At 51.7% G+C, this 27,958-nt stretch overlaps 1 protein-coding gene across 1 annotated transcript; it reads right to left on the reverse strand.

Moving 5' to 3' along the window:
- Positions 1-113: 113 nt before the first annotated feature.
- Positions 114-27,914, reverse strand: NPC1L1 (NPC1 like intracellular cholesterol transporter 1). Its single transcript, XM_033159214.1, has 19 exons — positions 27,809-27,914; positions 22,163-23,706; positions 20,418-20,518; positions 18,794-18,966; positions 16,001-16,129; positions 15,497-15,679; positions 14,884-14,998; positions 12,590-12,717; positions 12,241-12,384; positions 10,822-10,911; positions 9,042-9,232; positions 7,272-7,399; positions 6,908-7,037; positions 6,078-6,133; positions 5,633-5,783; positions 5,224-5,455; positions 4,517-4,630; positions 3,598-3,760; positions 114-460 (listed from the first exon to the last, which is right to left on the reverse strand). Exons 1-19 carry the CDS (start codon positions 27,860-27,862, stop codon positions 261-263), a joined length of 4,026 nt encoding a protein of 1,341 aa, XP_033015105.1. The 5' UTR covers positions 27,863-27,914; the 3' UTR covers positions 114-260.
- Between the last annotated feature and the right edge of the window lie 44 nt (positions 27,915-27,958).

Raw genomic sequence — 27,958 nt, forward strand, 5'->3', positions numbered from 1 at the left:
CTCTTCTTGGTTGGCTGGGACAAGGCCAGAACTCTGGTTCACAAAGCGCCCACATCTGGCAGATTCTTGCAGTTAGGAACCAGGTTCTTGCAGATAACACTGTACTGTTGCTCACAGGGATCCGGGCTGGAGAATAATTATTACTTGGGGGTGTGCGCACAAACATGCACACACACGGCACTCACTTGCGGGGGCTGCTGTGGTTGCTCCCCGCACTGGCCAGCATCCTTGCTTGCCCAGAGCCTCTGTCCTGTGTCTGACTAGATGCCAGTTCCTTCTGGGCTGCTGCCACCCACTCCTTCAGATCCCTCCTGCTTGGGTCTGTCCTTTGGGGTCTCGCTGCAGCCGCTAGAGGCTTGGCTCTGGATACCCTTGCTGCTTTCAAGAGCAAGGCTGTTGGCGATGACGAGGCTGCTTTTTTTCTCCTGCTGCTGCACACTCCAGTGGATGCGGTCAGGCCCTAGTGGGGGCGGGGGAGAGAGAGAGAAAGAGGTAAAGTCAACCACCAAGCTCCCTAGCCTCAAATGAAGCACCCCCACCACATGGCAGCCATTCTGGAGGACAGTGGCTGTGGGGTTTGCATGAGTGCAAGGGAGAAAGGGGTTTGGAAAGAGAAGACAGAGAGGCAGCACTTTGACCATCATAGCTCTGAGAGAGAGTCAGGAGCAGAATGCGTCCCCCCCCTCCACTCCGCTCAGGCTCTTTTATTACACAAAGGGGGGGAAACGTTACAGGATTCAAATTAGCCAATCAAATGCATCCAGCATGTCTCAAGGAGTCTTCACCTCATGAGAAGATAAGACTCCCCGGAAAAGACCCTGATGTTGGGAAAGATAGAGGGCACAAAGAGAAGGGGACGACAGAGGACGAGATGGTTGGACAGTGTTCTCGAAGCGACTAACATGAGTTTGGCCAAACTGCGGGAGGCAGTGGAGGATAGGGGTGCCTGGCGTGCTCTGGTCCATGGGGTCACAAAGAGTCGGACATGACTGAACGACTGAACAACAACAATAACAACAACAACAACAACAACAACAACAAAGACTTACATGAGAAACCCAGGAAACTTCCTACACATCAAAGCCCGATAATAAAACAGAAGATGGCAGGAGGGAACAGGAAGGTCATAAAGATAGCAGGAAAGTGAGATTTAGCATCCTGTCCTCAGAACTCTTGCTGTTTACCTCTCCCCTCTAAGGGTTGGGGATCAAAGAGAAGGAATTGATTTTAGCACAGGGATGCAAAGGTAGCATTTGGTTCGCTCTTGTGGCAAGACTCTTGCTCTCCTGGTAAACGTGACTTGCCACCTTAGAAGAAATGGAGGATAGGAAAAATCATATGCAGGCATGCAGAATTGGACCAGAAACATGCTGCCAGATTGGACCAGCTAGGAGGACATTCACTCAACCGACTCATGGGCCAGGAGGGCAGTCACTCGACCAGCACCATGACCAACCAGCATATGATTTCTAATCACAATTCTACATGAACACTGCATGACACAACAAGTGGCTGTCTCGGTCAAGGAGCATGCACAGAAGAGAAGCGCTGACTGCCATTATTTGTTCATAGCTGCAGTCTGATTGCTGGGAAGGAGGGCACTCGTAAGAATATAAGAAGAGTCTGCTGGATCAGGCCAATGGCCCATCTAGTCCAGCCTCTAAGCTTACAGTGACCGCCCCACATGTCTGGAAAACAGCACAGGAAGACAGGCCTCACTCCATTTTGACTCCCAACTGACCAAGTATTTCTTTGTCTCAGGAACAAAGGGGGGGGGGTTGCCCCTCCAGCTACTCAGCAGCCCTCTGCCGGAATGATAATCTCTGGCATCCTGATACCTGAGTGCCAGACAAAAGGGTGTGATTAACTTGGCTGGGATATAGGGAAATGTAAATATCTTTTGCTTCACTTGATAGGTTTTTGGTGGAGGGCAAGAGGAGACAGGGGGCAGGGTCCAGGATGCTCAGATCACTGCTAACAGACCCTCCCAATTTGTGATGTATGGAGGGGTGGTCTTGAGCTGGAGGGGGGGGGCAATTTCAAAAGTCTATATAGGATCTTGCACGCCTTTGTTCGTGGTCTTTGGCTTGGAAGACACCCTGCTGCAGCAGTAACAAATAAAGGGCTATCGCCTTGCTTTGGGAGATTCTGTATCGTCTCTATTTATTCATAAGTGCTCCTGAGAGGAGGGGAGCCCTACTAAGGCTCTCCCCCGGGTTCGTGGACTCCCTTCTGGGGTTGAACCTAATTTTTATAACACCAGCAAGCAGGATCTGAGCACAAGAGACCTCTTCCCTCTTGTGGTTTCCAGCAACTGGGATTCAGAAGCATTGCTGCCTCCAACAGTGGAGTTACAGGTAGGTAGCCGTGTTTGTTCCAACAGTGGAGGGAGAGAAGAGCCATCAATAGCCCTCTCCTCTGTGAACTTGTCTTTTAAAGCGATCCGAGTTGGAGGTCATCACCGAGTTGCTGCCTCCTGTAGCAGCGAGTTCCATAGTTTAACTCTGTCCTGCATGGCTTGGGGGGGGTGCTCTGTGATGCCTGTGTGGGACAGACAGGCACTGTGCTGAGCGACTGGGAACTTGGTACCAGAGCAGTGCTGCCAACTCTTCGAAAGTGGGGTATATTCTAAATAAGCATGCAAAAGCGGCACTGAAGATTAAACTGGATTAAACAGCTTACATGTGTGAAAGTTAGACATAATTTGAATATAAGTTAGGTTGTAGAATAGAAGATAAATGAGTAAGACAGAGGATGATTAGGATTGAGATATATGATATATGAGGAATTATTTCGGCAATGGTATAATATAGATTAAGAGAGATAAAATATCCATGATTTGTGTTATTGGAGAATAGAATAGAATTTTAGGAAATTTTGGAAGTTACAAAAAAGGTATTTACAAGGGACGCAAGAGGAGGAGACAGGAGGAAGTCCCAATATGATGTGAGGAAGGAATATTAGTTTTAATGATTGTATAAGTTGTTATTTTGTTATGTTTGTTATTAATGTAGTTGTGTCTTTTCTTTCTTTGTATGTTTTTAGTAAAAAAAAACAACCTTTAATAAAATATTATTTTTAAAAAAAAATAAACAGCTTACATGTGTTTTGCTGTGCTATTAAGAAATTCTTTTTGCACGGTTTGGTTTTGAAATGTATTGTTTTCTTTGCCGCAAGCCACTTTGAGCATCTTTTTGTGTGGGTGTGAGAAAGTGGCATTAAAAAAAAAGTGAATGAATGAAAGTTCAGCTGGATTTGCCTCTTTCCAAAACCCTGGAGAAGAGAGGGAGAGGTGGGCCTGCTCGATAGGAGGAGAACCCAGAGCGAGGTCTCATGGAGAGAGGAACCCCCTGCTGCAAGCTAACTGCCTCTGCAGAGCACTTCCCTAGAGTCCTTCAGGAAAGAGCAGTCCCACCCCACCCCACCCCACCCCACCCCAAGCAATGGTGGGCACCCACTTCCTCCTGCTGTCACAGGCGGCTTGAACTGTGCCTCCATCCCCCTGTGCCCCCTGCCCTCTTTGCCCATCATTAACAGGCTTCCTCAGCAATTGCCCCTCTTTGTAGGGGTCCAGCTTGGGAAGTCAAACTGGCTCACCGAAATAACTGAGGGCCACAGGCAGGAAGACGAGTCCGTGGAGCACCCCCAGCAGCGTGATGATGAGGTTGAGGCGGAAGAAGAAGATCTGGATCAGCTGGGCTTTGGCAAAGGCCAGGACCACAATGCCCGGGAGGTTGGTCATGGCCACGCCAGCAAACACCTGGAGGGAGAGGGGCAGGGAGAGCAAGCAGAGAGCACAGGCTGGTTATACCCAGAAATCTCCAAATGTGGGAGAAGGGGCAGAGCTGGCTCACGCAGCAGGCAAGGAGTGCTATGGCCTTGGCAGCCTCACCAACACAGTCAGACCAACGCCCAGTTGGCTGCCCACCAGATGGGCATAAACAGCTCCCAAGAGTGGAAGTTGGAAAGTGCAGGATGGAGGGAGAGGCTGAGCAGCTCTCGTGCCAACTTGGAGCTGGTTCCAGACGACCAAAAGCAGTGTGTTCATTTGGGGGGGGGCAGGGGGGGTGAGAAGAGCACAACTGATTCTGGAGAGGGGGAGCAGAGGTTGGAAAGCCATCCATCGGATTTTTTTAGCTGTGATACCTGCATTGCAGGGAGATGACCCTTGGGGTCCCTTCCAACTCCACAATTCACTGATTCTACAAACCAGCTCCAAAGGCCCCATGAGGGCAGGGCCTCTCCAGAGGCGGATTTAGGGCACCGCGACCAGTTACACCGCAATGGGCACTGAGCCTAGGGGGCACTGCAGGGCACCACAATTCTGATGCAATGAATTGAGCAGAATGGAAGGTGAGAGGCAGGGGGCAAGGGGGGGTGTCACCGTGGACATTCGAACGACCAAAGCCGAGGCACAGAGACCCACTTTGCCGCTCTTCTCTGCCCCAATGCACCCAAGCAGCATCCTAAACGAAGCCACAGACATCCCACATGTGCCCCGCTCCCCACAACTCACCGCACTCCCCATGTTGACTGTGGCCTCTCTGGCTCTCTCCACTTTGGTGGGCTTCGTACTGATAGCGAAGGAACGGGTGATGTGGGACACAAACTCCACTGAAATGCCCACAGCCTGCCGGGAGGAACAGAGCCCTTGTCACAGCAGGATGAGAAGTGCCCAGAAATCCCCTCCACAAAGCTTCTCTTGAATGCGAGGAAATAAACCCAAGCTCCCTGGTAGTTTTTGTTATTGTGGACAAAAACCTCTGTTCCGAGGCAGTCCAACAGCGCTCCCTTTCAGGTGTCTAGGGTCTGGCACCCCCTTCAGGAAATTCTGAACAGGAGTTTTATTTCAGAACACCCATTTGCAGGTAAATCCCTTCTTCGCAATGACTTATTGCACTCAGGTCCTCCTTGTGGGCATCATCCAATAATGGGCATCTGGCTGGCGTCTGTGAGAGGAGGATGCTGGACTAGATGGGCCCCCTCTGGCCTGATCCAGCAGGGAGAGGATTTTGTGCAGAATTTGCAGACTCACAACGCCAGAAGGCGGAATCCCATTTTGAGGCTGGACACCTTGGAAGGAACTCCACAATGACCCTTGGAAAACACCCACCAGTTGGGAGTTTCTGGGGTGCCCTCTCCTGCCACCCCACCCCCCAAAGCCAGAGCTGTGCCCCAGAGGGAGGCCTTCAGCCTGAGGTGCGTACGCAAGGGCTGGCTTACCGTCACCAGGTTGATGAGGGAGATGGCATTGAAGGAAATGCCCCACAGCGTCATGGCTCCCTGGGTGTCCACCAGTATCATGATGATGGTGAACAGGTTGATGAGTCCTGAGCGCAGGTCCATGCCCAGCAGGACACAGCACACCAGGAAGGTGGGTAGCAAGCAGACGGCCAGGTTGATGACTCCCGCAAGGGCGATGCTCAGGAACTGCTCGTAAAACACGTAGGTGATCCTGCGGAAAAACCACAACGGCCGTGGGAACAGAGGCACAGAGACCCACTTTGCTGCTCTCCCCAGAGCCTTGCTGACCCCAGGAATGAAGAGCCAGGAAACTAGGGAGAGTTCCCCCCCCCCCAAAAAAAACAAGGTGCCCTTTCCGGTCCCTCCCCAGCCGCTCCTGACATCTTACGTGTATGGGAAGACCGTGAAGTCGGGGTCAGTGCCGGGCACCTGCCGCATGGCAGCAGTGATGTTGGCCGCCAGCTCCCGAGCTGCCTTCAGGGCTGCCGTGTACTCCTGGGAGTTTTTGAGGGGCGTGTGGTATGCCATGAAGCGGGATGCTGTGGAGGCAGGAGACAGGCGCTGCAGCAGCCCAGCCAGCCAGAGGGGCTGCACCCCTTCGGAAGGGCATTAACCGCCTCCCTCCTCCTGCAGCCTCCCACCCCCGAAGTGGGGGGCCAGGGGAGATGGCACTGGCATGTATATGGAGCCAGAAGCCCACCTCCCCGTCTGCATATAACACCCACCCACCCTGGCTGCCGCAGCAAGAGAATCGGTTCCCTCCTCGCAGGGCTTCAGAACTCGCACCTGGGGCTTCTTTTTCCTCTGGGGGACAGGAGGGGGAAAAGACTCACCTATGACTTCCCCATCTGGCCCCAGCCGCACAGACGTGTCATAGGCACCAAGACCCCTGGAGAAAGAGATGGGGGGGCACGTTGAGTGTCAGACAGAAGAACTCCCCATGGCAGACCTAATGGAGCAGTTGCAAACTGGAAATGGCCCCAGAGCCCTTTTTATTTTATTTTATATTATTGATTGACTTATTGCAATTATTATCCTGCCTCATTTTCTCCAAGGAGCTCAAGGTGGTATACATACTCCTTGCCCCCATCCTGGCATTTTAGCCTCACCACAACAACAGCTACCCTGTAAGGTAGGCTAGGCTAAGAGGCACTGTGACTGGCCCAAGGCTACCCAGCGAGCCTCATGGTGGAGTGGGGGGATTCGAACCCTGGTCTCTCCCAGGACTTAAATCCAGCACTCGAACCACTACACCACACTGAAAGGCTTAGGGCATCCCAGCAGTCTAGCAGGCAGCCAAGCTGTTTGCCACCTACAGTTCCCCAAATGGCTTGGGAACAGCCCTCCCCCAGCCCCACCCACCCATGGATGGCTCACACAGGTCCAGTTGCCCCCAGGAAAAATCCATGGGCTCCATACCAACCTCCTCCTACTGCTCTCCCGGCAAAGTCCACCCACTGCCTGCAAAGGGCACCCTGCCCCCCCTAGCCTGGCCTCATGGGCTCCACTGTCTCAATCCGGCCACTCCTCAGCCTCGGAGCAGCAGCTGGCTCCCCCTTTCTGGGGAGGGGGGGTCATTCCTTGCTGTAGGAACAATCGCCCAGACCCTAATCCTGACACCCACACATACACATACACACACCCTGTTGCTTGCAGTACTCACGCCTTGGGGCATTTCAGGTTGGGCATGTCATGGAGGAACCAGGGCAGGAACCGGTGGAACTCCTCGACACTTGGCCGTAGGGTCCCGCTCGACGGAGCCATGCACTTGTTGAACAGGCAGGACCCGGAAGCTGGGGGAGAGAGGCAGAGGAGAGGCAGAGCCCCAGGTCCAGGCAGGCATCTCTGGTCCCCTCCAGCTGCAACCTCGGGCAGGAAACCCCCCAGGGGATGTCCCACCGCCCCCTATACTTTCATAGAATGATGGAGGTGTAGAGTTGGAAGGGATCCCCAAGGGTCATCCAGCCCCACCCCCTGCAATTGCAAGAATCGCAGCTGAAGAATCTCTGGCGGGTTTCTCTGCTTACTGTCGGTGGAGGGGCAGAACTGGCCCTTGTCTGGGCCGAAGCTGTGGATGCGGCAGCAGCTGGAAAAGGGGCTCAGCCAGTCAATGAAGTCATCCACCCAGGAAGAGGCAGGGATGGCCAGGTAGGACCTGGGGGGGGGGGAGAGACAGCGGCATGAAGGGGGGCCGAGGCCCATGGCCAGCCATGAAGAGAGAGTGAAGGGGACAATTCCCTGTTGCTAATTATTCCCTGTTGCTAATTCCCTGTTGTGAAATGCCTTTTAATGCTTTTAATGCTTTTTAAATGTATTCCTTAGCCTATATTCACAGCACTGTGCATTCATAAATAGCACCCGGCCTGTGACAGGAGAAGAGACCTTGGAGCCGGAATGTGTCTGTTAATATATTAAGGCTTATGAGTTAGCCTTATTAATCGTATTATAAGCATCAAGCTTGTTAGAGTATTTTATGTACCTTTGCTACTATTGTTTTATTGATTTATACCTCTGTATTCTAAAGCCTAATGCAATAAGTTAATTGAAGTTATGCTTTCTTGTTGATTGGCAGTCACAGGTGTTATGAATAGATTAAATCTTCAATAGACAATAGGGATCTGTGTGCTCCAGCTAGGTTCTATGTTGCTATCTTGTAGGAAGCTTGCCAGGTACATTCCCAGACGGGAGGGTGAGCTAGGGAGGCTTGGGAGGCTGAACTCCTAGAGAACACGTGAACACTGAGCCAAGTTTCAAATTCCTACAGTCATGTATAAATTAAGCGCACACCAGTCTCTCGGCATGCAGTCTGGCGAATAATTCTCCTGCACCTTTTGCTTTTGCTTTGCATATGCAATTCAAAATAAACCTGTTGTATCCTGCATGGTGTTTGCCTCTTTGTGTTCATGCTCCTGCACTCAAGAGCCCAGAATGGTCTTACAAGAGCACAAGGCTCGAAGGGACCTTGGCAACAGAGCAGGAGGCAGGCACAGGGCACTTGCTCCTCCCGGGGGTCACGGGCTGCCTCGGCCATCTTCCAGGCCTTAGGCCCCTCCAGGAGCACCACCCGTGGTCTGTGGGGTGGGGGCCGCCCTCGGAGGCAGGTGCAAAACGAAAAGCAGCAGCGGGGCTTGTGGACTGGCTTGCCAAGCCCAGCCTGAGGTGCCACTGGTGAGGTGGAATGAGGAGGGATGGAGCTGCTCTTGCGGTGATCCGATGCAAGAAGCTGGGCTCATCCTGCCTGAGAAGGGCCTGTGGTGCCAGGCACCTGATCCTGGGCCCCGATGCTGAATCTCAAAATATCAGGAGAGGCTGCTTGTTGTTTGTCTGGTCCTCAGCTGGTTGGGGGCTGCCTAGATTTTGAGCTTATTGCCCTCTGGAGCCCCGTAGACCACTAAGAATCTCCTGTGCCTCTTCTAGAACCTGGAGGGCCAGACCACACTACCTTTCCTGCATGAAGCCAACTCCAGGCTGCTGCTTTCCAGCATCTGCCTGGGGGTCTGCGGATACATCTCCCCCAGGAAGGGTCGGGGCAAAAGAGCTTCTGCAACTGCCCTTTTATCACCATGCCAAACCAGGTCAAAGCATCTTTTACAATGCCCCTCTCAGACAAACCCTCCAGGAACCCTCCCTCTCTGTATTTTTTTCTTATGTTTCCTGGCAGGTATGTGGAGGAAAGAGCATGCAATAATATTCTGGCGTATTTGAGGGCAAAACTGGGGGGGGGGGAGGACTGACTCTTGTACACCCACCCGCACCCTTTTTATACAGGAGCAGAACGGCTCCTCCAAGGGACTTACACGTTCGGGAACGCCACGGCAGACTGGATCTTCTGCGTCAAGGAGTTGTCATCGCAGCCTGAGCTGGAGCAGACGCCGTTCATCCCTGCCACCGAGGAGAAGTTGTAGCCCGGCGTGGTGACGAAGTAAGTTGGGGCCCCCACCATGAAGTACGTGTTCAGGTACTGGAAGTACCGAAGCATGTAGGAATCCTGGGGAGAGCAGAGCGTAAGGACATAGGAAGAACCTGCTGGATCAGGCCAATGGCCCATCCAGCATCCTGTTCTCACAGTGGCTAAACAGATGCCCGGGGGGGGGGGAACCTGCCAGCAGCACCTGAGCACAAGAGCAAATCTCCCTTCCATCAACTGGTATTCAGAAGCATTTACGGCCTTGGACCATGGAGGCAGAGCATAGCCATTTCGGCTAGGAACCATCGATAGCCCTCTCCTCCATGAATTTGTCTCATCCTCATTTACACCCACCTAGGTTGGAAGCCAGGGATGTGGGTGGCGCTGTGGGTTAAACCACAGAGCCTAGGGCTTGCCGATCAGAAGGTCGGCGGTTCGAATCCTCGCAACGGGGTGAGCTCCCGTTGCTCGGTCCCTGCTGCTGTCAACCCAGCAGTTCGAAAGCACGTCAAAGTGCAAGTAGATAAATAGGGACCGCTCCGGCGGGAAGGTAAACGGCGTTTCCGTGTGTTGCTCTGGTTTGCCAGAAGCGGCTTAGTCAGACCAGGAAGCTGTCTGCGGACAAATGCCGGCTCCCTTGGCCAATAAAGCGAGATGAGCGCCGCAACCCCAGAGTCGTCCGCGACTGGACCTAATGATCAGGGGTCCCTTTACCCTTTACCTTAGGTTGGGAGCCACGACTACTTCTTGTGGGAGGGAGTTCCATAGTTTAACTATGCACTGCATGCAGAATAACTTTCTTTCATCTACCCTGAATCTTCCAACATTTGGTTTCTTCGGCTGTCCACTGAAGACAGGGTGGGTCCATCTCCTTCCCTCTGCCTGCTACCTTTGCCTTGAAGGAGCAGCCCGAGAGAAGAGCCCCAGCAGACTCTGAGCTGCTCTGCCCTCCCTGTGCCCAGGCCAGCCCTTAACATCACCCTCCCTGCCCCTTTCATCGCTCAATGAAGGCTCTTGGCCCAGAGAATGGAGGACCGGAGGTGGACATTTCAAAAACTGTCCCCATAGGCTCAGCCACTGGAGATCTTGAAAAGGGGGAGAGGGATAAATTTCGCCACTTCAACCGAAGCAGCCATTGGAAGATAGTGGAAACGAGGCGTCTGAAGGAAGTGAACAGGTCAGCTATAAGGACAGCTTAAAAATAAAGTGGGGAGGGGGGGTTCAAAGACCCTGGATGCTACCTGGGAAGGCTGGTATGTAGAAAAGAGTTGGGGGGGGGGTCAGCAAATCTACCAGCACACCACTAACTGGCAGCCCTGATGACCCACACTTCATTAAACGGGAAATGCTATTTTTAATGTTGCTGTCATTTTGCTTGCCGTACGACAGAACAGTTGCTCATTAGACCTGTTTATATTATTTTGTAATTTTTTTGTATTCATGTTTTTCTGTTTCTTTTTATTACTCCGTCCCCTGCTCTGGAACTGAAAACATTCGACGAAGATCGAGCTATAAAAACTGCAAATAATTTAATTAACAAAGCTACTGGAGGAAGCACCCAGACTCAGCCAAGTCCTCGAGTTCCCTGAAGGAAGTTCCTTGTGGAGAAGCCCCTTGGGGGACCATCATCATCGCTGCCCCAGAAGACCAGCAAGCCAGCCAACTCTCACCGTGGGCATGGCCAGCTCCTGATTCAGCCCCACTTCGACATGCAACATCAGGAAGATCCCAGCGCAGAACATGAAAATGAAGAGCAGCATCTGAGGGTAAGAACGAAAAGAGGGTCTCTGCAGGTGAAGCAGCAGGATCAGGCCAAAGCGTCTAGTTCAGCATCCCAGTTCTCCTCTGCCCGCAACCAGGGACCAACTAGAAGCTCCCAGGAAGCACCCAAGTCTTACCTGAAGGCCATCATTTTATGTGTTAGATGGATCCCCCCCTCCATTCTCTCCACCCATCATGGCCCTCAAGGTGGGTGGGTGGGCCTGTTGGCTCCCCAGGTGGTGTCCCATCCTGACCAGGGCCTGCTTAGTGGTGGCCCCCCTGGACCTGCAGGCCATAGCTGTCAACCTTCCCTTTTTTTTGCAGGAAATTCCCCTATCAGTACTATAGTCTATAGTATAGTACTGATAGGGGAATTTCCCGCAAAAAAGGGGAAGGTTGGCAGCTATGCTGCAGGCCACACCTTCTCCCCCGCTTCTGATCCTTGAGGAGGTAGATATGGCTTCCATGACTAGCAGCCACCGAGGGGGAGTTAGTTAAGAAGGCTCAGAAAGAAGGATTCTTCTTCCTGCACCCTGTGTTCCCTCCTGCCTCTCTCTTCTTGCCACCTTGCCCGCTCTCTGCCTTGGATTCACAGACACAGTAACCCCCAGGGGCGTAGCAAGGTAAATTGGTACCTGGGGGCAAAAAAAAAATTGTCACACCCCCCCCCCCGAGGCATAGGAAGGTCAGGTGGTACCCGGTGCGGAAAATTTCTTGTCAACCCCCCCCCATTGATTCCCCCCCCCACCGCCGCAAAAATGGTTTTACGTTATTTCATGTTTTCTTACAAAGGAATAATAACAAGTAATAATAATAATAACTTTTATTTATATCCCGCCCTCCCCGGCCAAAGTCGGGCTCAGGGTGGCTAACATCAGATACATAACATTGGTATAAAATCAAACAATAATTAAATCACCTTCTAAGAACATCTCAAAATCAAATTAAAGTCTAATTAGATGGCTTTCCACAGGGTTAGGGTTGGGAACAGTAAGTGTTCTCTGAACTGAAATTTCAGCCTTCATGACATAGGGAAACAGCCAAGTGAACAGCTATTTTGGTGGAGGAAGGTCAAGATATTAACCGATATGCATGAAATTTCATATATAGTTATATAATCCCTAGTATAGTAAGATATGACCCTCGGAGCAGGCATTAAAAAAAAAAATTCAAAAAAAATTGCAAAAAAAACTTTTCAAAGAAAATTGTTCCTTGATAATTTGTCACCCCCTCCATTATGGAACTCGGGGTGACACGCCACCCCCTTGCTACACCCCTGCTAACCCCACAAAACCACCCTCTGCCACCACCTAGCCAGCAGCACTCACCACCATGAACCGGACAAAGCTGTTGAGCAAGAAGGGAGCGTAGAAGCGTTCTATGAAGGCGCGAAGGAGACTTCTTTGCTGCTTCTTCTTCTCTGGGCTCTTCTCCTCCAGTCGGGCGCAGCAACACAGGTCAAAGCGAGAGGCCTGCGGGCAAAAGGGGCGCCAGCTGAGGACCCCGTCGGAGTGTGGGGCTGGGGAGAAGGAGGAGGGGTGGTTGCGGACCCTCTGCCACAGCAGGCAATTCGGGACCTGTCTGGGAGTCCAGCATCAGTCTTGGACCTCCAACCCCAGTCAGTAAGGAAACCCTCCCACCTCAAAAATGCACTTTAAAAAGAAAGGCCCCACCCACCTTCTGCCTGCGGGCATCCAGAGACAACAAGGCCACAAACATGGACACCTGGAGCAAGAAGTCAAAGAGGACGGCCAGGGCAGCGTTCAAGGCAAAGGTCCGGACAGCCGGCATCTCCGACAGGCCACCTAGAAGCAGCAGGGGAGAGGCGTAAGGTCCGGCAGCAGATCCTGGCTGCTGGATCAGGCCAAAGGCAGTGGTCCATCCTGTCCTCACAGTGGCCAACGAGCTGCCCTATTAGGAAACCCACAAGCAGGATCCAAGCACAAGAGCCCTCTCCCCAACTGTGGCTTCCAGTAACTGGGATTCAGGAGCACGGCTGCCTCTGGGAAGGCAGAACAGAGCCATCCTGGCCAGTTGCCATCAACAGCTCTCTCCTCCTCCTCCATGAATTTGTCTAATCCTCTTTTACAGCCATCCAGGATGGGAGCTGTGGCGGAATAATGCCTGCTGATGATTCAGGTCCATCATTCGTTAACCTATCACTCCCATTTTAGGAAGGTGTTCCCTGGGAGGCGGAGCTAGTTGGCATTCTAAAAGGAGGGGGAAGAACCTTGAAAGGCAGTTGGGGGTTTGGCAGTTGGGGGTGGAGGGTTGGAGAGAGAAAATGCGAGGTTAGGCTTTGGGGAATGGGAGAAAAGGTCATTACCATTGCTAAAGGGATGCAGGAAATATTATAACAAAGCTGAATTACATGAGAAGAAGATTTGTACCAGTAATAACACGAGACACCCATGTTTTCAAGTTACCTAATAAAGTTAAATGTGCTTAAACGTTCGTTGACTCTGGCAGTGTATCAGTACCTTAAGAGGTTTGACTAAGAGGAGAAAACAAAGCTTTCCTGTGGAAGAGGAAACTGTTTGCTTATTCTCCTGTCATACAGAGGGCTGGACAGTGAAGCCAAGTGCGCCACTTATTTGTCTAAAGGGAAGGCAAACTGCAGTAGTTGGGAACCCTGGTAGGGAGATCCCATAGGTGGCAAGAGGTTTTCAAATGTAGAGCCCTGAGGTACCCCAGAGACAACTCCCCTATGAACACTGAAGGATTCATCCTAGTTGTCAGTGAAACTCAGGGGGAGTCACTGTTGGGGAAGTATTGAAGGGGAGGGAATAGGATCCCTCACAGGAGCCATCACTGCCACCTTTGAGAGGGAGACCCACTGTTTGGGTATGCGCTGCGTGAAAGCCCTAGCTTTTCCCTGTCCTGAATCTTCCAACATTCAGCTCCATTGGATGTCCATGAAAAAAAGGACCTCCCTGGCTCTCTGGCCACAGGGTGAGTCAGCGTCAGCTTTTAGCTATGGGCTACTGCCATTCCCTTGTTTTCTTCTTTTCACCTCTCAAGGCTGAGCCCACATTGGGGCTCTGATGGCTTTTCAGGACCCCGATCCCCTTGCAGCTTTGCAGGGCCATCTTTAGCAGATGTGGCGCTGGGGTGCAAATATCCCCCCAGCGCCCCCAAATTACCACGGATAGTGTTGGGGTGGCCATAGCTGCGCACTGCCAGCCATCGGGGGGGGCGCAACTCTCCCCCACGCCGCTGCGGGCGGGACAGCGATCCCCGCAGAGGCTTGGGAGTGAAGTTGTGCCCCTCCCAAGCCTCCTCGGGAGGAGAGCGATCTCCACAGAGGCTTGGGAGGCAAGCTGCACGCCCGCAAGTCCTTATGGCTGGCGGGGCGCAGCTGGCGGGCATGCAGGGAAAGGGGAGGCCGCCGGCAAAGCCGCACAGCTCCCCCACTTGCTGGGGCACCCCTGAGAGGCCGGCGCCCTGGCGCGACGCACCACTAAGCCCTATGGAAAGACGGCTCTGCAGCTTTGCCTGCTCTAGCACTCACTCACCCCCCAGGTTGCATCGCAACCTGAGTTGCGGTCTCTGTCTGCGCAGCTAGACAGCTGCCGCCAGTCAAAGGGCCCCAAAGCAGTTCTGCACGCTAGAGACTCCCGGGCTTGAAGCTTAGCAAAATCAGATTAGTCAGGCATTTCCCAAAGCCTAACTGAGGGATCGTCACACTTCCACTTTCTAGGCAGTTTTCTATCAGCCCTGCCATTTCCCCAGGAAAACCTGCTCTTTAGCGCTGTATCGGTGCAAACATCCATCCGCAGAAAACCTGGCAGGCATTTGCTCTGAGATTCAGAGGTAAAGATGGACTTTTTCCAGGGAGAAGGGGCAGGATGAGCAGAAGTCTAGATGAGCCCTGAGAGTCCTGCCACCCTTCTCTGCCCAAACCTGATGGCATTTGGCCACCAAGGTTTTGTACCCAACTCCAACCTCGGAGAAGCAGTGGCTTTGCTTACCCAGGAAGAAGCAGATGACTTCGGAGAGGCTGCAAAGGAGCATGCTGGGGGCCACGTCACCCAAAACCCGCCCGATGTGTTGCTCCGTCGTCTCCCCAGGCCGTGGCTCACACCGCTGCAGTGGGAGGCAGAGGAAGGGAGTCTGAGAAAGGGGGGGTCTGACCCACAGAGCAGCAAGGCAGAGAAGTCGAGGTGTCTTCTGGGGTTCCCAAACAGACTTCAGCTGTGTGCAAAGGTGCCCGCCCCCCAATCTGGGCTCCTTCAGGCCCCCTTCTCCTTCCCAAAGGCCCAGCAGTCCTGAAGTAGGAGAGCTGCTCAGTTCTGGACAGGGCCAGCCTACCCATGAGGCTGGGTGAGGCAGTTGCCTTGGGCGGCAGGCCGGGAACAGCTGGGAGGGGTGGTAGATATGGGCCCCCAAGCAGCATGCTGCTTTCTGCCTCCTGCCCCCGTTGCCTGGGGTTGCTGCCTAACAAGAGCAGGGCCATGGCTGCCACTGCTTGCTCCTCTCCGGCCTCCGTTCCTTCTCCCGCTCAAGCAGCAAAAACACCTTCGTTCTGGACATGCCAAGCCTTGGTAGCCAAGGGCACTCCTGCCCTCCCGGCATTTCTCGCACCTGGTACTCCAGCACGAATATGAAGATGTTGTCAGCACCGACCGCCAGCACCAGGAAAGGGACGACCTCGATGATGATGAGGGAGGAAGGCAGCCCTATGTAGGAGTAGAAGCCCAGGGACGACAGCACAGCCCCCAGGACCACCAGGATTCCTCCGAAGCCCAGCGTCACCTTGGAGTCCACCTGAAAAGATGATGCAAGACATGGTGACGAGAGGACGCTCCTCAGCACAGAGGCAAGCCTTTGCATGACATCCTTGCACCTGCTTCTACGCCCAGAGAGGCATGAAGCCTCTTCCGGATGTTGTGCTGGATCCAGGAGAAGAGCAGGGCTCTCTCCGTGGTGGCACCAAACTCCGAAAGGACTCGGAAAGCATCTGCTGCTTAAGTACTGGAAGCCTTGATGCTGCAGGAGGGACTGGAGCTCCTCTGTCCCCCCGCTCCTCCTCCTCCTCTTGGGTCTGGCCACCTCCACCCGCCTTGCCGTGAGGCAGCCCCTTCATACCAGGATGCGCTTCCAGCTGGAGTATTCACCCAAGGCCAATGCAATGTACACAAAGATCACCAGGTAGCTGACAGCAAAGACGGGGAGGTCCTCCCAGGTGGTGCGGTTGATCTCGTCCTCCAGTGAGCGCTGCAGGTATTATGGGGGAGGGGAGAGGGAATAAGAGGGCCTTAAGAGTCTATAGGGGAGAGTCTGGTGGAGCCATCAAGGGGAAGACTTTCTACCTGCCTTCCCCACTCACTTCCTGACGGGTGGGGGGCAGATATTGCTTTTGCTGCTATTTGGATGTTTAGCAGGAAAATACATCCAATCCACTTTTAAAACTAAAAACACCCATACAGAAAGTTTCTTTGCTTCAATCACATTGACAATAGCTTCAGCTACAAAGTCGCACTGTCACTTAATCTTCAGCGGAGAGGGATTGACTTCCATTTTTAGAATCCCCTCCAAAGCCAAATCAAATCAAATTACTCACAGTTTTATCTTCAGATTTGTCCATTTGTCCATTTTTTTCCTTTACTTGGAAGAATTGAAATGCTGTAGCCCCTCAGTACCGCAGCTTCGCGCAGGCAGGGAAAGCGGTATGTCCGATGTGCCGGGGCTCCACTCCCTCGCTCTCGGGGGCTCAAAACAGAGCCTTACCGGGGAGGGAGGAGCACCCTTCTGGCACCCGCCAGACGACCAAGCCCCCAAAACTCTCGATTTTGGGTTCTTTGGGGGTCTTCTGCGCTGTAGAAGACACCCCCGTCCCTGCCGTGCTCAGGTTTGCTCAGCCGAGCAAAACCTGTGAATGATGGCGGCTCCGCGCTCAACCGGAAGTCCAAGATGTTGTTATATTTTTATTTTATACGTTGGTGTGAGCCACCTTAAAAGAGTTAGAAACTGAGATAGGAAAGCTAGGAGCTGAATGGCACCTTAAACCTAGGTTATGAGCGCAACAACGGAATGTCTAGGCGCACTTCTTTTCAATAACAAGAATACAAAGCTGAAAACGAACGAACTGCAGCTGAAATATTATGCTCATTTTTCACAAGGCCTAGTCCTTCCCCTGCCTGCCCCCCGTAATCTTCTTAAGAGGGTCTCTTATCCAGTCTTCGGTGAGCAGATGGAAGTGGGGAGGGAGAAAAAGGTCCTCCTTTCCTTCCACTCTGCAGTTTTAATCCAAAATCTCAGGTACCCAGAGCTCCGAAGCTGCTCACACTAATGAAATTCCCTGTCGCAAAACGCGCCTAGAACAATGGGAGTTTGAAATAATGCACCTTGAGCATGGGAAAGCAGCAGGGGAAGGGCAACCAATGGGCAAGGCGAGCTCAGCATTGGCTTCTCAGGCACATAAGATGCTCAAAGCGCATAACTTAGGCCGGCCCTCCCCATTCCTTGCACCAGCCGAGAGATGAGGCAGCTGCTGCTACATCAGGGGACATTGCCCCCGATTCTATGCCTGCTCAGCTCAAGCTCTCCATGCACACTGGGATTTTTCAAGTAGTATGGGCCCCCACCCCCACCCCCAAATGTAAAAATGATGAACAGCAGGCTCTCTGGGCACATTTTTCTCCTCTCCTCCACCACAAGCCTGACTGATTTGGGCAGCGAGGGCAAAAAATCTCTACCTCTCTTTTAAATCAGAACCGGTGAAGGTCCTGTGTGAGTGCCTGGAGGCGGTTGGAGAATGGATGGCGGCTAACAGATTGAGGTTGAATCCTGACAAGACAGAAGTACTGTTTGGGGGGGGGGACAGGGGGCGGGTGGGTGTGGAGGACTCCCTGGTCCTGAATGGGGTAACTGTGTCCCTGAAGGATCAGGTGCGCAGCCTGGGAGTCTTTTTGGACTCACAGCTGTCCATGGAGGCGCAGGTTAATTCTGTGTCCAGGGCAGCTGTCTACCAGCTCCATCTGGTACGCAGGTTGAGACCCTACCTGCCCGCAGACTCTCTCACCAGAGTGGTGCATGCTCTGGTTATCTCCCGCTTGGACTACTGCAATGCGCTGTACTTGGGGCTACCTTTGAAGGTGACCCAGAAACTGCAATTAATCCAGAATGCAGCAGCTAGACTGGTGACTGGGAGTGGCCGTCGGGATCACACAACACTGGTCCTGAGAGATCTGCATTGGCTCCCAGTACATTTCCAAGCACAATTCAAAGTGTTGGTGCTGACCTTTAAAGCCCTAAATGGCCTCGGTCCTGTATACCTGAAGGAGCATCTCCACCCCCATCGTTCAGCCTGGACACTGAGATCCAGCGCCGAGAAGTGAGGTTACAGGGAACCAGGCAGAGGGCCTTCTTGGTAGTGGCACCCCACCCATCAGATGTCAAGGAAATAAGCAGCTATCCTATTTTTAAAAGACATCTGAAGGCAGCCCTGTTTAGGGAAGTTTTTTAATATTTAACGCTGTATTGTTTTTAACACTCGATTGGGAGCTGCCCAGAGTGGCTGGGGAAACTCAGCCAGATGGGCGGGGTATTAATAATAATAATAATAATAATAATAATAATAATAATAATATAAGAATAAAGTAGACACAGCACAAGAGGGGAGCAGGGATGGAGTATAACCCTCTCCAACCCTCCTAGGAGGGCACTTTGGGGCTTGCTGGGCACCTGGGCCTTCATTTCAAACCTGGGGTCCACTGGTCAGTGGAATGGGCTGGTTCTGGCTGGCAGATTTTGGACACCGCTGACCGCAGTGGCGTGAGGTGACCCCTGCCAGTAGCCCCAGTCCCCAATGGCAAATGGGAGGCACAAGGGTCGTCAGTGGGGCACCCACCTCTGCCATGTAGCAGCAGCAGCACCCACCTCTGCCATGTAGGCGACCGTGTAGCTGTCTTCATGTTCCTGCTGGAATTCCTCCACGATCTTCAGGAACTGCTTCTCCCACAACATGGCGAAGTCAAACCGAGGGTCACTGGGAGGGAAGTTGTTCAAGGAGAAGGTCAGGATGAGGGCCTGGCCTTCCGAGTACTCCTCCTCTGTCAGGCAGAGAAGAAGGAGGTCACTGAGAGGCAGGTTGGGGGGTGGCACATCCGCAAGGCAGCAAGCCCCCCACCACCCACCCAGAGCCCCAGTTCCCTCTCACACAGCCCCACCCCCCTTCTCCCTCAAACCACAGGTGTGGTGGTTTCGCCAGGCCCCTCAGGTGCCACTGCTGGGCCTGACAAGGTAGGGCATCCTGAGGCCCTCAGGAATTTCCTCTCTGGATAAGTATAATGATACTTGGAACGAGTTTATACAGAATATATTAGGCGATGGATAAAGATTATGCACATCTGTATACAAATGTGCGGAAATGTAATTTCTTTTATTTTCATTTTCATTCGTGTGTTTTTCTCTTCCCACCCCCCAATCACTCATTTCTAAAAAAAGAAAGGAAGGGGGAAAGGGGGAAAAAACAGAAAAAATGGGAATAAGCTATTTTCTTTCTTTCTTTTTTTAGAAAGGAGCGATTAGGGTGGGGGGAAAGGGGGGGGGAACAGAAGCCGTGGTGCTAGAACTTGTGGACGTCCAATGTAGCTGAACGCTGGAAGATTCGGAAGTCCTTGGCGCCCTGCAAAGTTGAAATGTGGAACTTGGTGTATGTGAAGAGTTGGGAAAAAACATTTAAACAAACTTTTATTAAGAAAGAGAAGCTTTCCTATTGGGCACATTAGACTCAGATAACCCAAATGAAAATAAGAGAATATTCTTATACGCAACAACGGCAGCAAGAATATGAATAGCTAAAAATTGGAAAAGTGAAATAGTACCAAAAAAAAAAAAAAAAAAGAGTGGCAGGACAGACTATTTGAATGTTTTGAAATGGCAAAACTGACGGATACAATTAGGGAAAGTCTAACCAAAGGTTCCAAAAAGAGTAGAGATTACCTAAAAAAAAAAAAAACCAGTGTCCTCAAATCAAAACCTGGACTCGCTTTGAGTAATTTTCACAAACCACAATATGGTCTATAAGCACAGTAGATGGAGAAGGGTAGAAATAATGAAATGAGAAAGAAACAGTTTAACAAACAGGAAAATAGACCCGCTTTGAGGAGGGAGGAAGTCTGCTAGAAAAGAATAAGAACGGGAAATATAAAGTAGGGTAACATAATTCCGTGTGCAAGAGCGTACGGATTCATGGTTATATGTTTGTCATTTGTTTTGTGTTTTCTTTTTAGTTTGTTTCTTAATTGTCCTTATATCTTAGTGTGTGTGCTTATGTGTTGTATCAAAAAGTTAATTAAAAAAGCATTTTTAAAGAAACCATAAGCTGTGGTGGTTGCCACAGCACCCAAATAGCACATGTGCATGTGCAAACCCTGTCCCCCGACCTTAAAAAATATCTTAATACCACTTAAACCGCAGCCCCTTGCTGCCTGGGCAGCCCAATCTGTACATGACACAAAATACCCAATCTTTCCTCCCAGGGGGTGGGCATGCCTCCTACCTGGATACCCCCCCACGGCCAGGAAAGGGAAGACAGGGGCTCCGTAGTCTGCCATGCAGCTCAGCTCCAGTTCGGTGATGTCTTGGAAAGAGAGAGGTGAGCTGCGAAGGAAAAGGAATTGAACACCCAGTGAGAGACCGGCATTAAGGACCCTCCGGGAAGCCCTCCTTCTTTCAGAGGAAGGGAGCCGCCTCGTGAACCAGGGACAGCGGAGGAAGCTGCCTTTGCCAGAACCGGCCCATCAAGCTCTGCACTGTCTGCTTCAGGCGTGGAGAACCTCCTGCCCACAGGCCAAAATTGCCCCACCAGGAGTTCCAGCTGTGGCCCCCAAACCGCAGTCACTTGCCCCACACCTGAAATTGCAGGTGGGGCGGGAAGAGAAGCAGCGGGCAGGGCATAACTGGGAGCCCTAAACTGCTGAAGGACTGCTTTGGGCCAGACCCTATTTCCCGGGGGCAGTCCCAGATTTACAGAAGCCATCATCCCGGAATCCACTTAGGGCGTCCCTATTTCCATCGGACAAATGCTGGAGGTTATGGAGCTATGCCACCCCCGAGCCAAGGAGATAAGTAAGTATACAGTGGAACCTCGGTTTCCAAGCGTCTCGGAAGCCGGACGTGCCGGACACCGAAAACCTGGAAGTAAATTGCTTCCGTTTTCGTAGGTGCCTCGGAAGTCGAACGGCTTCCGCTGCATTTTCTTTTTTCTCAATGGATTTTGCCGACCGCCAGTTACTTCTTGGTTTTCTAATGTGGCGGAAGTCGAACGGTCTTCCGGAACGGATTACATTCGAAAACCGAGGTTCCACTGTACAACCTTTAGAAGACAGCTTGTATAAGGAAGTTTTTTTAATGTTTACTTATGTTTTTATATATGTTGGAAGCTGCCCAGAGTGGATGGGGCTACCCAGTCAGATGGGTGGGGTATAAATAAGAATATCATCGTCATCGTCATCATTATGGGATAGGACACCCCTATTTTCATGTTGTGATCTGATTGGTCTCACCACCTGTCCACGTTGGCCCCCCCCATTCAACCTCAGTTTGCAGCGACTCTCCAGGTTCCCAGGCCTTTCTTAACCCTACCTAGAGATGATGCTGAGGATGAACAGAGGACCTTCTGCTTGCCGATCAGGGGCTCTAAGCCTGAGCCACAGGCAAAGGGACAACCACACTTGTGGGAGGAAGGACTCTGCTGTTGTTGGACTGCAGCAGAGACTCGGAGCCAGCAGGACGTTGCCAACCCTCCGCTCTGAAGGCTGCCCCTAGGCACTGCCAACCAGGCTCCTGGGAAGGCCCAGCCTCACCTCCTGCCTCGAGGGCTGTGCCAAGATGGCGCAGGAGGTAATTTGTTCCACTGAGCCTAGGGCTTGCCGATCGGAAGGTCGGCGGTTTGAATCCCCGCGACGGGATGAGCTCGGTCCCTGCTGCTGCCAACCTAGCAGTTTGAAAGCATGTCAAAGTGCAAGTAGATAAATAGGTACCGCTGCGGCAGGGAGGTAAACGGCATTTCCGTGTACTGCTCTGGTTCGCCAGAAGCGGCTTAGTCATGCTGGCTACATGACCCGGAAGCTCCCTCGGCCAGTAAAGCGAGATGAGCGCTGCAACCCCAGAGTCGTCCTCGAATGGACCTAACAGTCAGGGGTCCCTTTACCTTTACATAGGACCCAGCCAGACCCACACACCCTGCTCCAGCCCAGCCTGTCCCACTAAAATGTATTTTTAAAAAGGGTCCCCAGGGCTTACTTGACGCAATAGAGGAAGTGGTCCCGCCAGTCCACGGTGCCATTCTTGCCCCTGATCGTCTGGTTGGCCGTCATATTCAGGCGGGTCACGTTGTTCTGAAAATACTGCAACAGGCTGTTGACGCAGCAGTCAGAGAGGGTAGAATTCTGGGGGTTCAGGGGGGCGTAACAGATGTCCTTCAGAGAGACGTTCCTGCCATACTCTGCAGACCAGACCTCAATGCCTTGCAGCCTCTGCTGCAGGTCCAGCAGGTCCAGCAGAACCTCCATGGAGAGGATGCCGCTGAAGTTCTTATTGCCCAGGACGAGGGAGTCGTAGGTGTAGCTGGGACGGTCCTTGGCAGTCATGATGACCTGGTTAGTCCTGAAGAAGGGCCCAAAGTTCTCGTCATAGAAGGTCTTCTCCTTCCGGGCCTGGCTGTCGGGTTTGGACCACAGCTCCACAGGGTCTGTGGTCAGCTGGAGAAAGACCAGCCCGCTGGAGAGCCCTATCACCACCACCACCGAGATGGTGATCACCGTGACGGGGTAGGAGGCCACCAGCGTGCCCCAGCGGCTGAATATCCTGGCCAGGAATTCATGGGTGGCCTGGCTCACTTTCTGAGAACAGGTTGGCCTTGGCGTGGCTTTCTTAGGGCCTTCCTCCTTCTGTTTCCGACACGAGCAGGAGCACCCTTGCTGGAGCAGGAAGGCCACAAACAGCACCACGAGGAGGCAGAAGAGGAAGGTGCACAGGAACAGGACCCCACCCATCTCCCCCACTCGGAAGGGCTTCTGGGCAGGATGAGGGTCCAGGGCTGCAGGGCATGCCTGGGAACAGTCCTGGCAGGAACACCTCTCCTTGGTCCCGTTGCCCACTGCCTCGCTGCACTTCCAGGTCGTTCCGTTGAAGGGCACGATGCCACCCTGAATTGGGGCAGAGCCTTCGGGCACCAGCTGGAAGGAGATGGCCAAAGGGGCCAATCCATTGCTTGTGTCCCCCTGGAAATCCAGCCACCGCTGGCTGTTGCACAAGGTGGCCCCATATTTGCCACACATGGTGCCGATGGCGTAGCCGCCCGTGGCTGGCAACCTCACCCCTTTGCAAGAGTCGAAGGACTCCTGAGCAAAGCGCTGGCTGTAGTAGCACTGGTACTCCAAGACCCCCTGCTTCTCCTCCTCCTGGACGGTGCGGTTGAAAGACCGGGTGACGTTGATGAAGAGGCTCTGGTCTGGGCTGCAAGTGTTCTGGCAGTAGATGTTGGCAAAGTTCTCTGAACAGGACGGGCAGCGGGACAGAATCGCCTGGGACATGGCCAGGCTGCTCCGCAGGTCTCGCAGCTGGGCCTCAGAGCAGCAAGCGAAGGTGTCATTGTCCCCCGTGAACAGCATCGGGCAGATGGCCTGGAGGAGGTTGAGGTGGGAGCCACTGAGCTTCCGGGCTGGCGTGTTGGAGATGCAAGGGACATTTGCTGGGAGAAGACTGGAACCGATTTCGGGGTTCTTGCCGCACTCTCCGTAGAAGGAACAGTATTTTGCCTGATGGATTGGTGTGAGGGCAGCCGCCTTGGTCCCATAGGAGGGGGGGGGAGAGATGCCATACAGAACTGGTCATTCCTTAGTATTTATTTTGTCAATCAGGTCTAGACTTTTTTTTGTCACCACTATAATAAATTTAATAATAATAATTTTTTATTTATACCCCGCCCTCCCAGGCCAAGACCGGGCTCAGGGTGGCTAACACTGAATATAAATACAGCAAAAACATTAAAAACAAAAACAAAACAACAGTTGATTAAAATGTAAGTTAGAATACAGCTTAAAACGCAGCCTCGTTTTAGTGGTAGCCTATAGATCAAAGCCATAAGGGGAGAAAACGTCAAATATTCATTGGGGCCAACTATCCATGCTGGTCCTACATGGGCCAGCAAAAAGAGCTGAGGAAAAATTTATATACAAATTCCATGTAAGGGGTTCCATCAAAAAAATAAATGAGGGGGGGGGGGTTAGACTGAGTCCAGCCCAAAGGCCAGGCGGAACAGCTCTGTCTTGCAGGCCCTGCGAAAAGATGTCAAATCCCGCCGGCCCTGATCTCCTGTGGTAGGGCATTCCACCAGGCTGGGGCCAGAGCTGAAAAGGCCCTGGCCCTGGTTGAGGCCAGTCTAACCTCCTTGAGGCTCGGGACTTCCAAAGTGTTGTTATTTATGGACCTTAAGGTCCTTCGCGGGGCATACCAGGAGAGACCGTCCCGTAGGTACGAGGGTCCTAGGCCGCATAGGGCTTTAGAGGTCAAAACCAGCACCTTAAACCTGACCCTGTACTCCACCGGGAGCCAGTGCAGCTGGTAAAGCACTGGATGAATGTGATCCCGCGGCAAGGACCCCGTAAGGAGTCTCGCCGTGGCATTCTGCACCCGTTTCAATTCATCAAGCTTCCTTCCTGTGAAAGTCAACGTCTCTTCTATTGTGAAGACAGAAGCAGAGGATTCGTTCTGCTTCTCTGCAGTCGCCTTATTCTCCTTTGGCACAAATTTCACCCCCTCATGACCCAAAGACACTCCACTGCCTCCCTAACTGGCTGTCTGCTAGCAACATAGGTAAAGGTAAAGGGACCCCTGACCATTAGGTCCAGTCGTGTCCGACTCTGGGGTTGCGGCACTCATCTCGCTCTATAGGCCAAGGGAGCCGGCGTTTGTCCGCAGACAGCTTCCGGGTCATGTGGCCAGCATGACAAAGCCACTTTCTGGCGAACCAGAGCAGCGCGTGGAAACGCCGTTTACCTTCCCGCCGGAGCGGTCCCTATTTATCTACTTGCACTTTGATGTGCTTTCGAACTGCTAGGTGGGCAGGAGCTGGGACCGAACAACAGGAGCTCACCCCGCCGCAGGGATTCGAACCGCCGACCTTCTGATCGGCAAGCCCTAGACTCTGTGGTTTAACCCACAGCGCCACCTGGGTCCCTTTCATTGAGAGCTTTCATTGCTCGTGGTCTTTCTGTTTTTAGCAATTTGCTCCTCAAATACTTTTCTTCTTCTTTTCCATTCCTTACTGTCTGCTTACTTTTCTCTGCATTTTCATGTTCCTTTTTGGTCTCATTTGAACAAGGCTTCCATTTTCTAATGGAAATCTTCTTGCCTCTCTAACAGCATATTTGACTCTGCTAGTTCACCACATTGACACCCTGGCAGTACCTCGTTTGATCTTCAGTGTATACTATCTAGCTAATACTGTAGTTTTAAAGAACCCCCAAATATTTGGAGAGAATTGACTTTGACCCTTGCAACTTCCTTTTTCTCCCAGTCCTCTCCGTTTTGGGAAGTTTCATATGTGACTCTCGGATATTCTTTGCAATTGTCTATTTGCACAAACACTGAATCAGATAGCACTATGGTCGCTGCTCCCAGTTGGTTCAAGATCATTTGCACCAAGTTCTGGTGCCGCTTAAGATTAAGTCCCAGGCACCCTGCTCTGTGCAACTGTTCCTAGGGCACAGACATTGCAGGCATCTAGAAATGTTACCTCTACGTGTGATGTGTGCCCACACAGCCTAGGCAAGCGTAACTGAAGTTGCCTATTACTACGGCATTTCCTCTTTTAGATGTTTCCTTGATTTCGTTCTCCATCTGAGTGTCTCCCTGAGCATTTTCGCCAAGGGGATAACATGTCCCCAGTACAAAGTTACTATTGGGACCCAGCATTATCGCCAGGGGCGTAGCAAGGTAAATTGGTACCTGGGGGCAAACATTTTTTTGTCCCCCCCAGTGGCATAGGAAGGTCAGGTGGTACTCAGTGCAGAAAATTTATTGTCAACCCCCCCCCATTGATCCCCCCCTCAAAAATGGTTTTACATTATTTCATATTTTCTTACAAAGGAATAATAACAAGTAATAATAATAATAATAATAATAATAATAATAATAATAATAATAATAATAAAGTTTTATTTATAACCTCCCCGGCCAAAGTTGGGCTCAGGGTGGCTAACATCAGATAGATAACATTGGTATAAAATCAAACAATAATTAAATTACCTCCTAAAAACATCTCAAAATCAAATTAGTCTAATTAGTTGGCTTTCCACAGAGTTAGGGTTGGGAACAGTAAGTGGTCCCTGAACTGAAATTTCAGCCTTCATGACATAGGAAAACAGCCAACTGAACAGCTATTTTGGTGGAGGAGGGTCAACATATTAACCGATATGCATGAAATTTCATATATAGCTATATAATCCCTAGTATAGTAAGATAAGACCTTCGGAGCAGGCATTTAAAAAAAAATAATGTATCAAAATAAATAAAAAATTTAAAATTGTTCCTTGATAATTTGTCACCCCCTCCATTATGGAACCCGGGGCGGCCCGCCCCCTTGCTACGCCCCTGATTACCGCACACAATGATTATTCGGAGTAGTCTGGCGGTGATGCTGCTCTGTGCCCTCTTTGACACAATGTAAGACCTCCTCCAGAAAGCCCTCTGCCCTACTCTTCCTATTGAGTTTGCATCTATAGGTAATTGTCTCACCGGCCCTCTCTGTTCCACTAGGTTTCCCTTTGGGTGTGAGAATCCACACTAAAAGTCCTATTCCCTCTTAAACGCACACATTAAAATATATTTGGAGGCCTTGTTTTTTGAGCCAAGAACTGCATTGGAACTGTGGGGAACTGTGAAAGTACAACTAAATTCTGATCTGTCCAGGAAGGGTGGATCTCATCAGACTGATTTCGAATTTGCAAGAACTGGGACTCCTCAAGCAGATGTGGTACAAGGCGAGGATGGGAGGCACCTCTTCCACAAGGCTGTCAATATTGCTTGTCTCCTATGTATTTGCTGTCAGTATTGTCTCCTATGTGTTTGCTATGCTATTTTGTTACTGATTGTGGAAGCTGGTTTTTCCACCGCTCTGGACAGCAGGACCCTAACCAGTGGATTCCAGTGACAAGAAAAGAGATTCCAGCTAAACTTTCTGACAGGAAGAGCCATTTGACAGGGGGACGGACTCCCTTGGAAGGTGACAAGACACCATTGGAGATTTTAAAGCAGATGTTGGAATAGTCATCTGCCAGGAATACTTCAGATGCAATTCCTGCCCTGCAAGGATTTGGACTAGATGACCTATGGGGTCCTTCCCAACTCTACAACTGTACGATTTCTGCCTTCGTAAACCAGTGTGAACTTCTTAGGAAAGCAAAGTTGAACAAGGTCTGTCTGTTGTTCCCTTGCAGTCCAGAAATACAGTGGTGCCTCGCAAGACGAAATAAATTCGTTCTGCGAGTGCTGTCGTATAGCAAAAATTTCGTCTTGTGAAGCACCAACGGGGGAAGAGCGGTTTGACGGGGGGGGGGGAATTGTGAAAATTTTTCGTCTTGCAAGGCAAGCCCACAGGAAAATTCGTCTTGCGAGTCAGCCTTTTGTTAGCGAATGCCTTTCGTCTAACGAGTTTTTTGTCTAGCGAGGCATTCATCTAGTGAGGTACCACTGTATAGGACCCATTTTCTGTGGGCAGCTGAAACCAGACAGAGATGGACTTGGGTTGCCCATTTAGTTCCATCTCATCCTTCTCCCCTAAGAAACAGCTCAGTTGCCCAAGGCCTTTTGAAGGCTGTTGGCTCCTGAAACCCTCTTGCCCTTCCCTCCATCATCCACCCCCACCAGGCCCCTGACCTCACTCACCAGGCCCAGCCCGGCCCTGGAAAGCACCAAGGCGAGCACGATGGCGTTCAGCATCCTGGTAGCTTGTCCTCAGTCCCAGACAGAAGATTCAGACAGGAGGGAGTGCCCAGCACTTGCTGTGCCAAGGTACATGTTCCGAGTCCACCAGAC

The sequence above is a fragment of the Lacerta agilis genome, chromosome 8 (genome assembly GCF_009819535.1).
Source record: "Lacerta agilis isolate rLacAgi1 chromosome 8, rLacAgi1.pri, whole genome shotgun sequence".
In the NCBI taxonomy this organism is placed as follows: Eukaryota; Metazoa; Chordata; class Lepidosauria; order Squamata; family Lacertidae; genus Lacerta; species Lacerta agilis.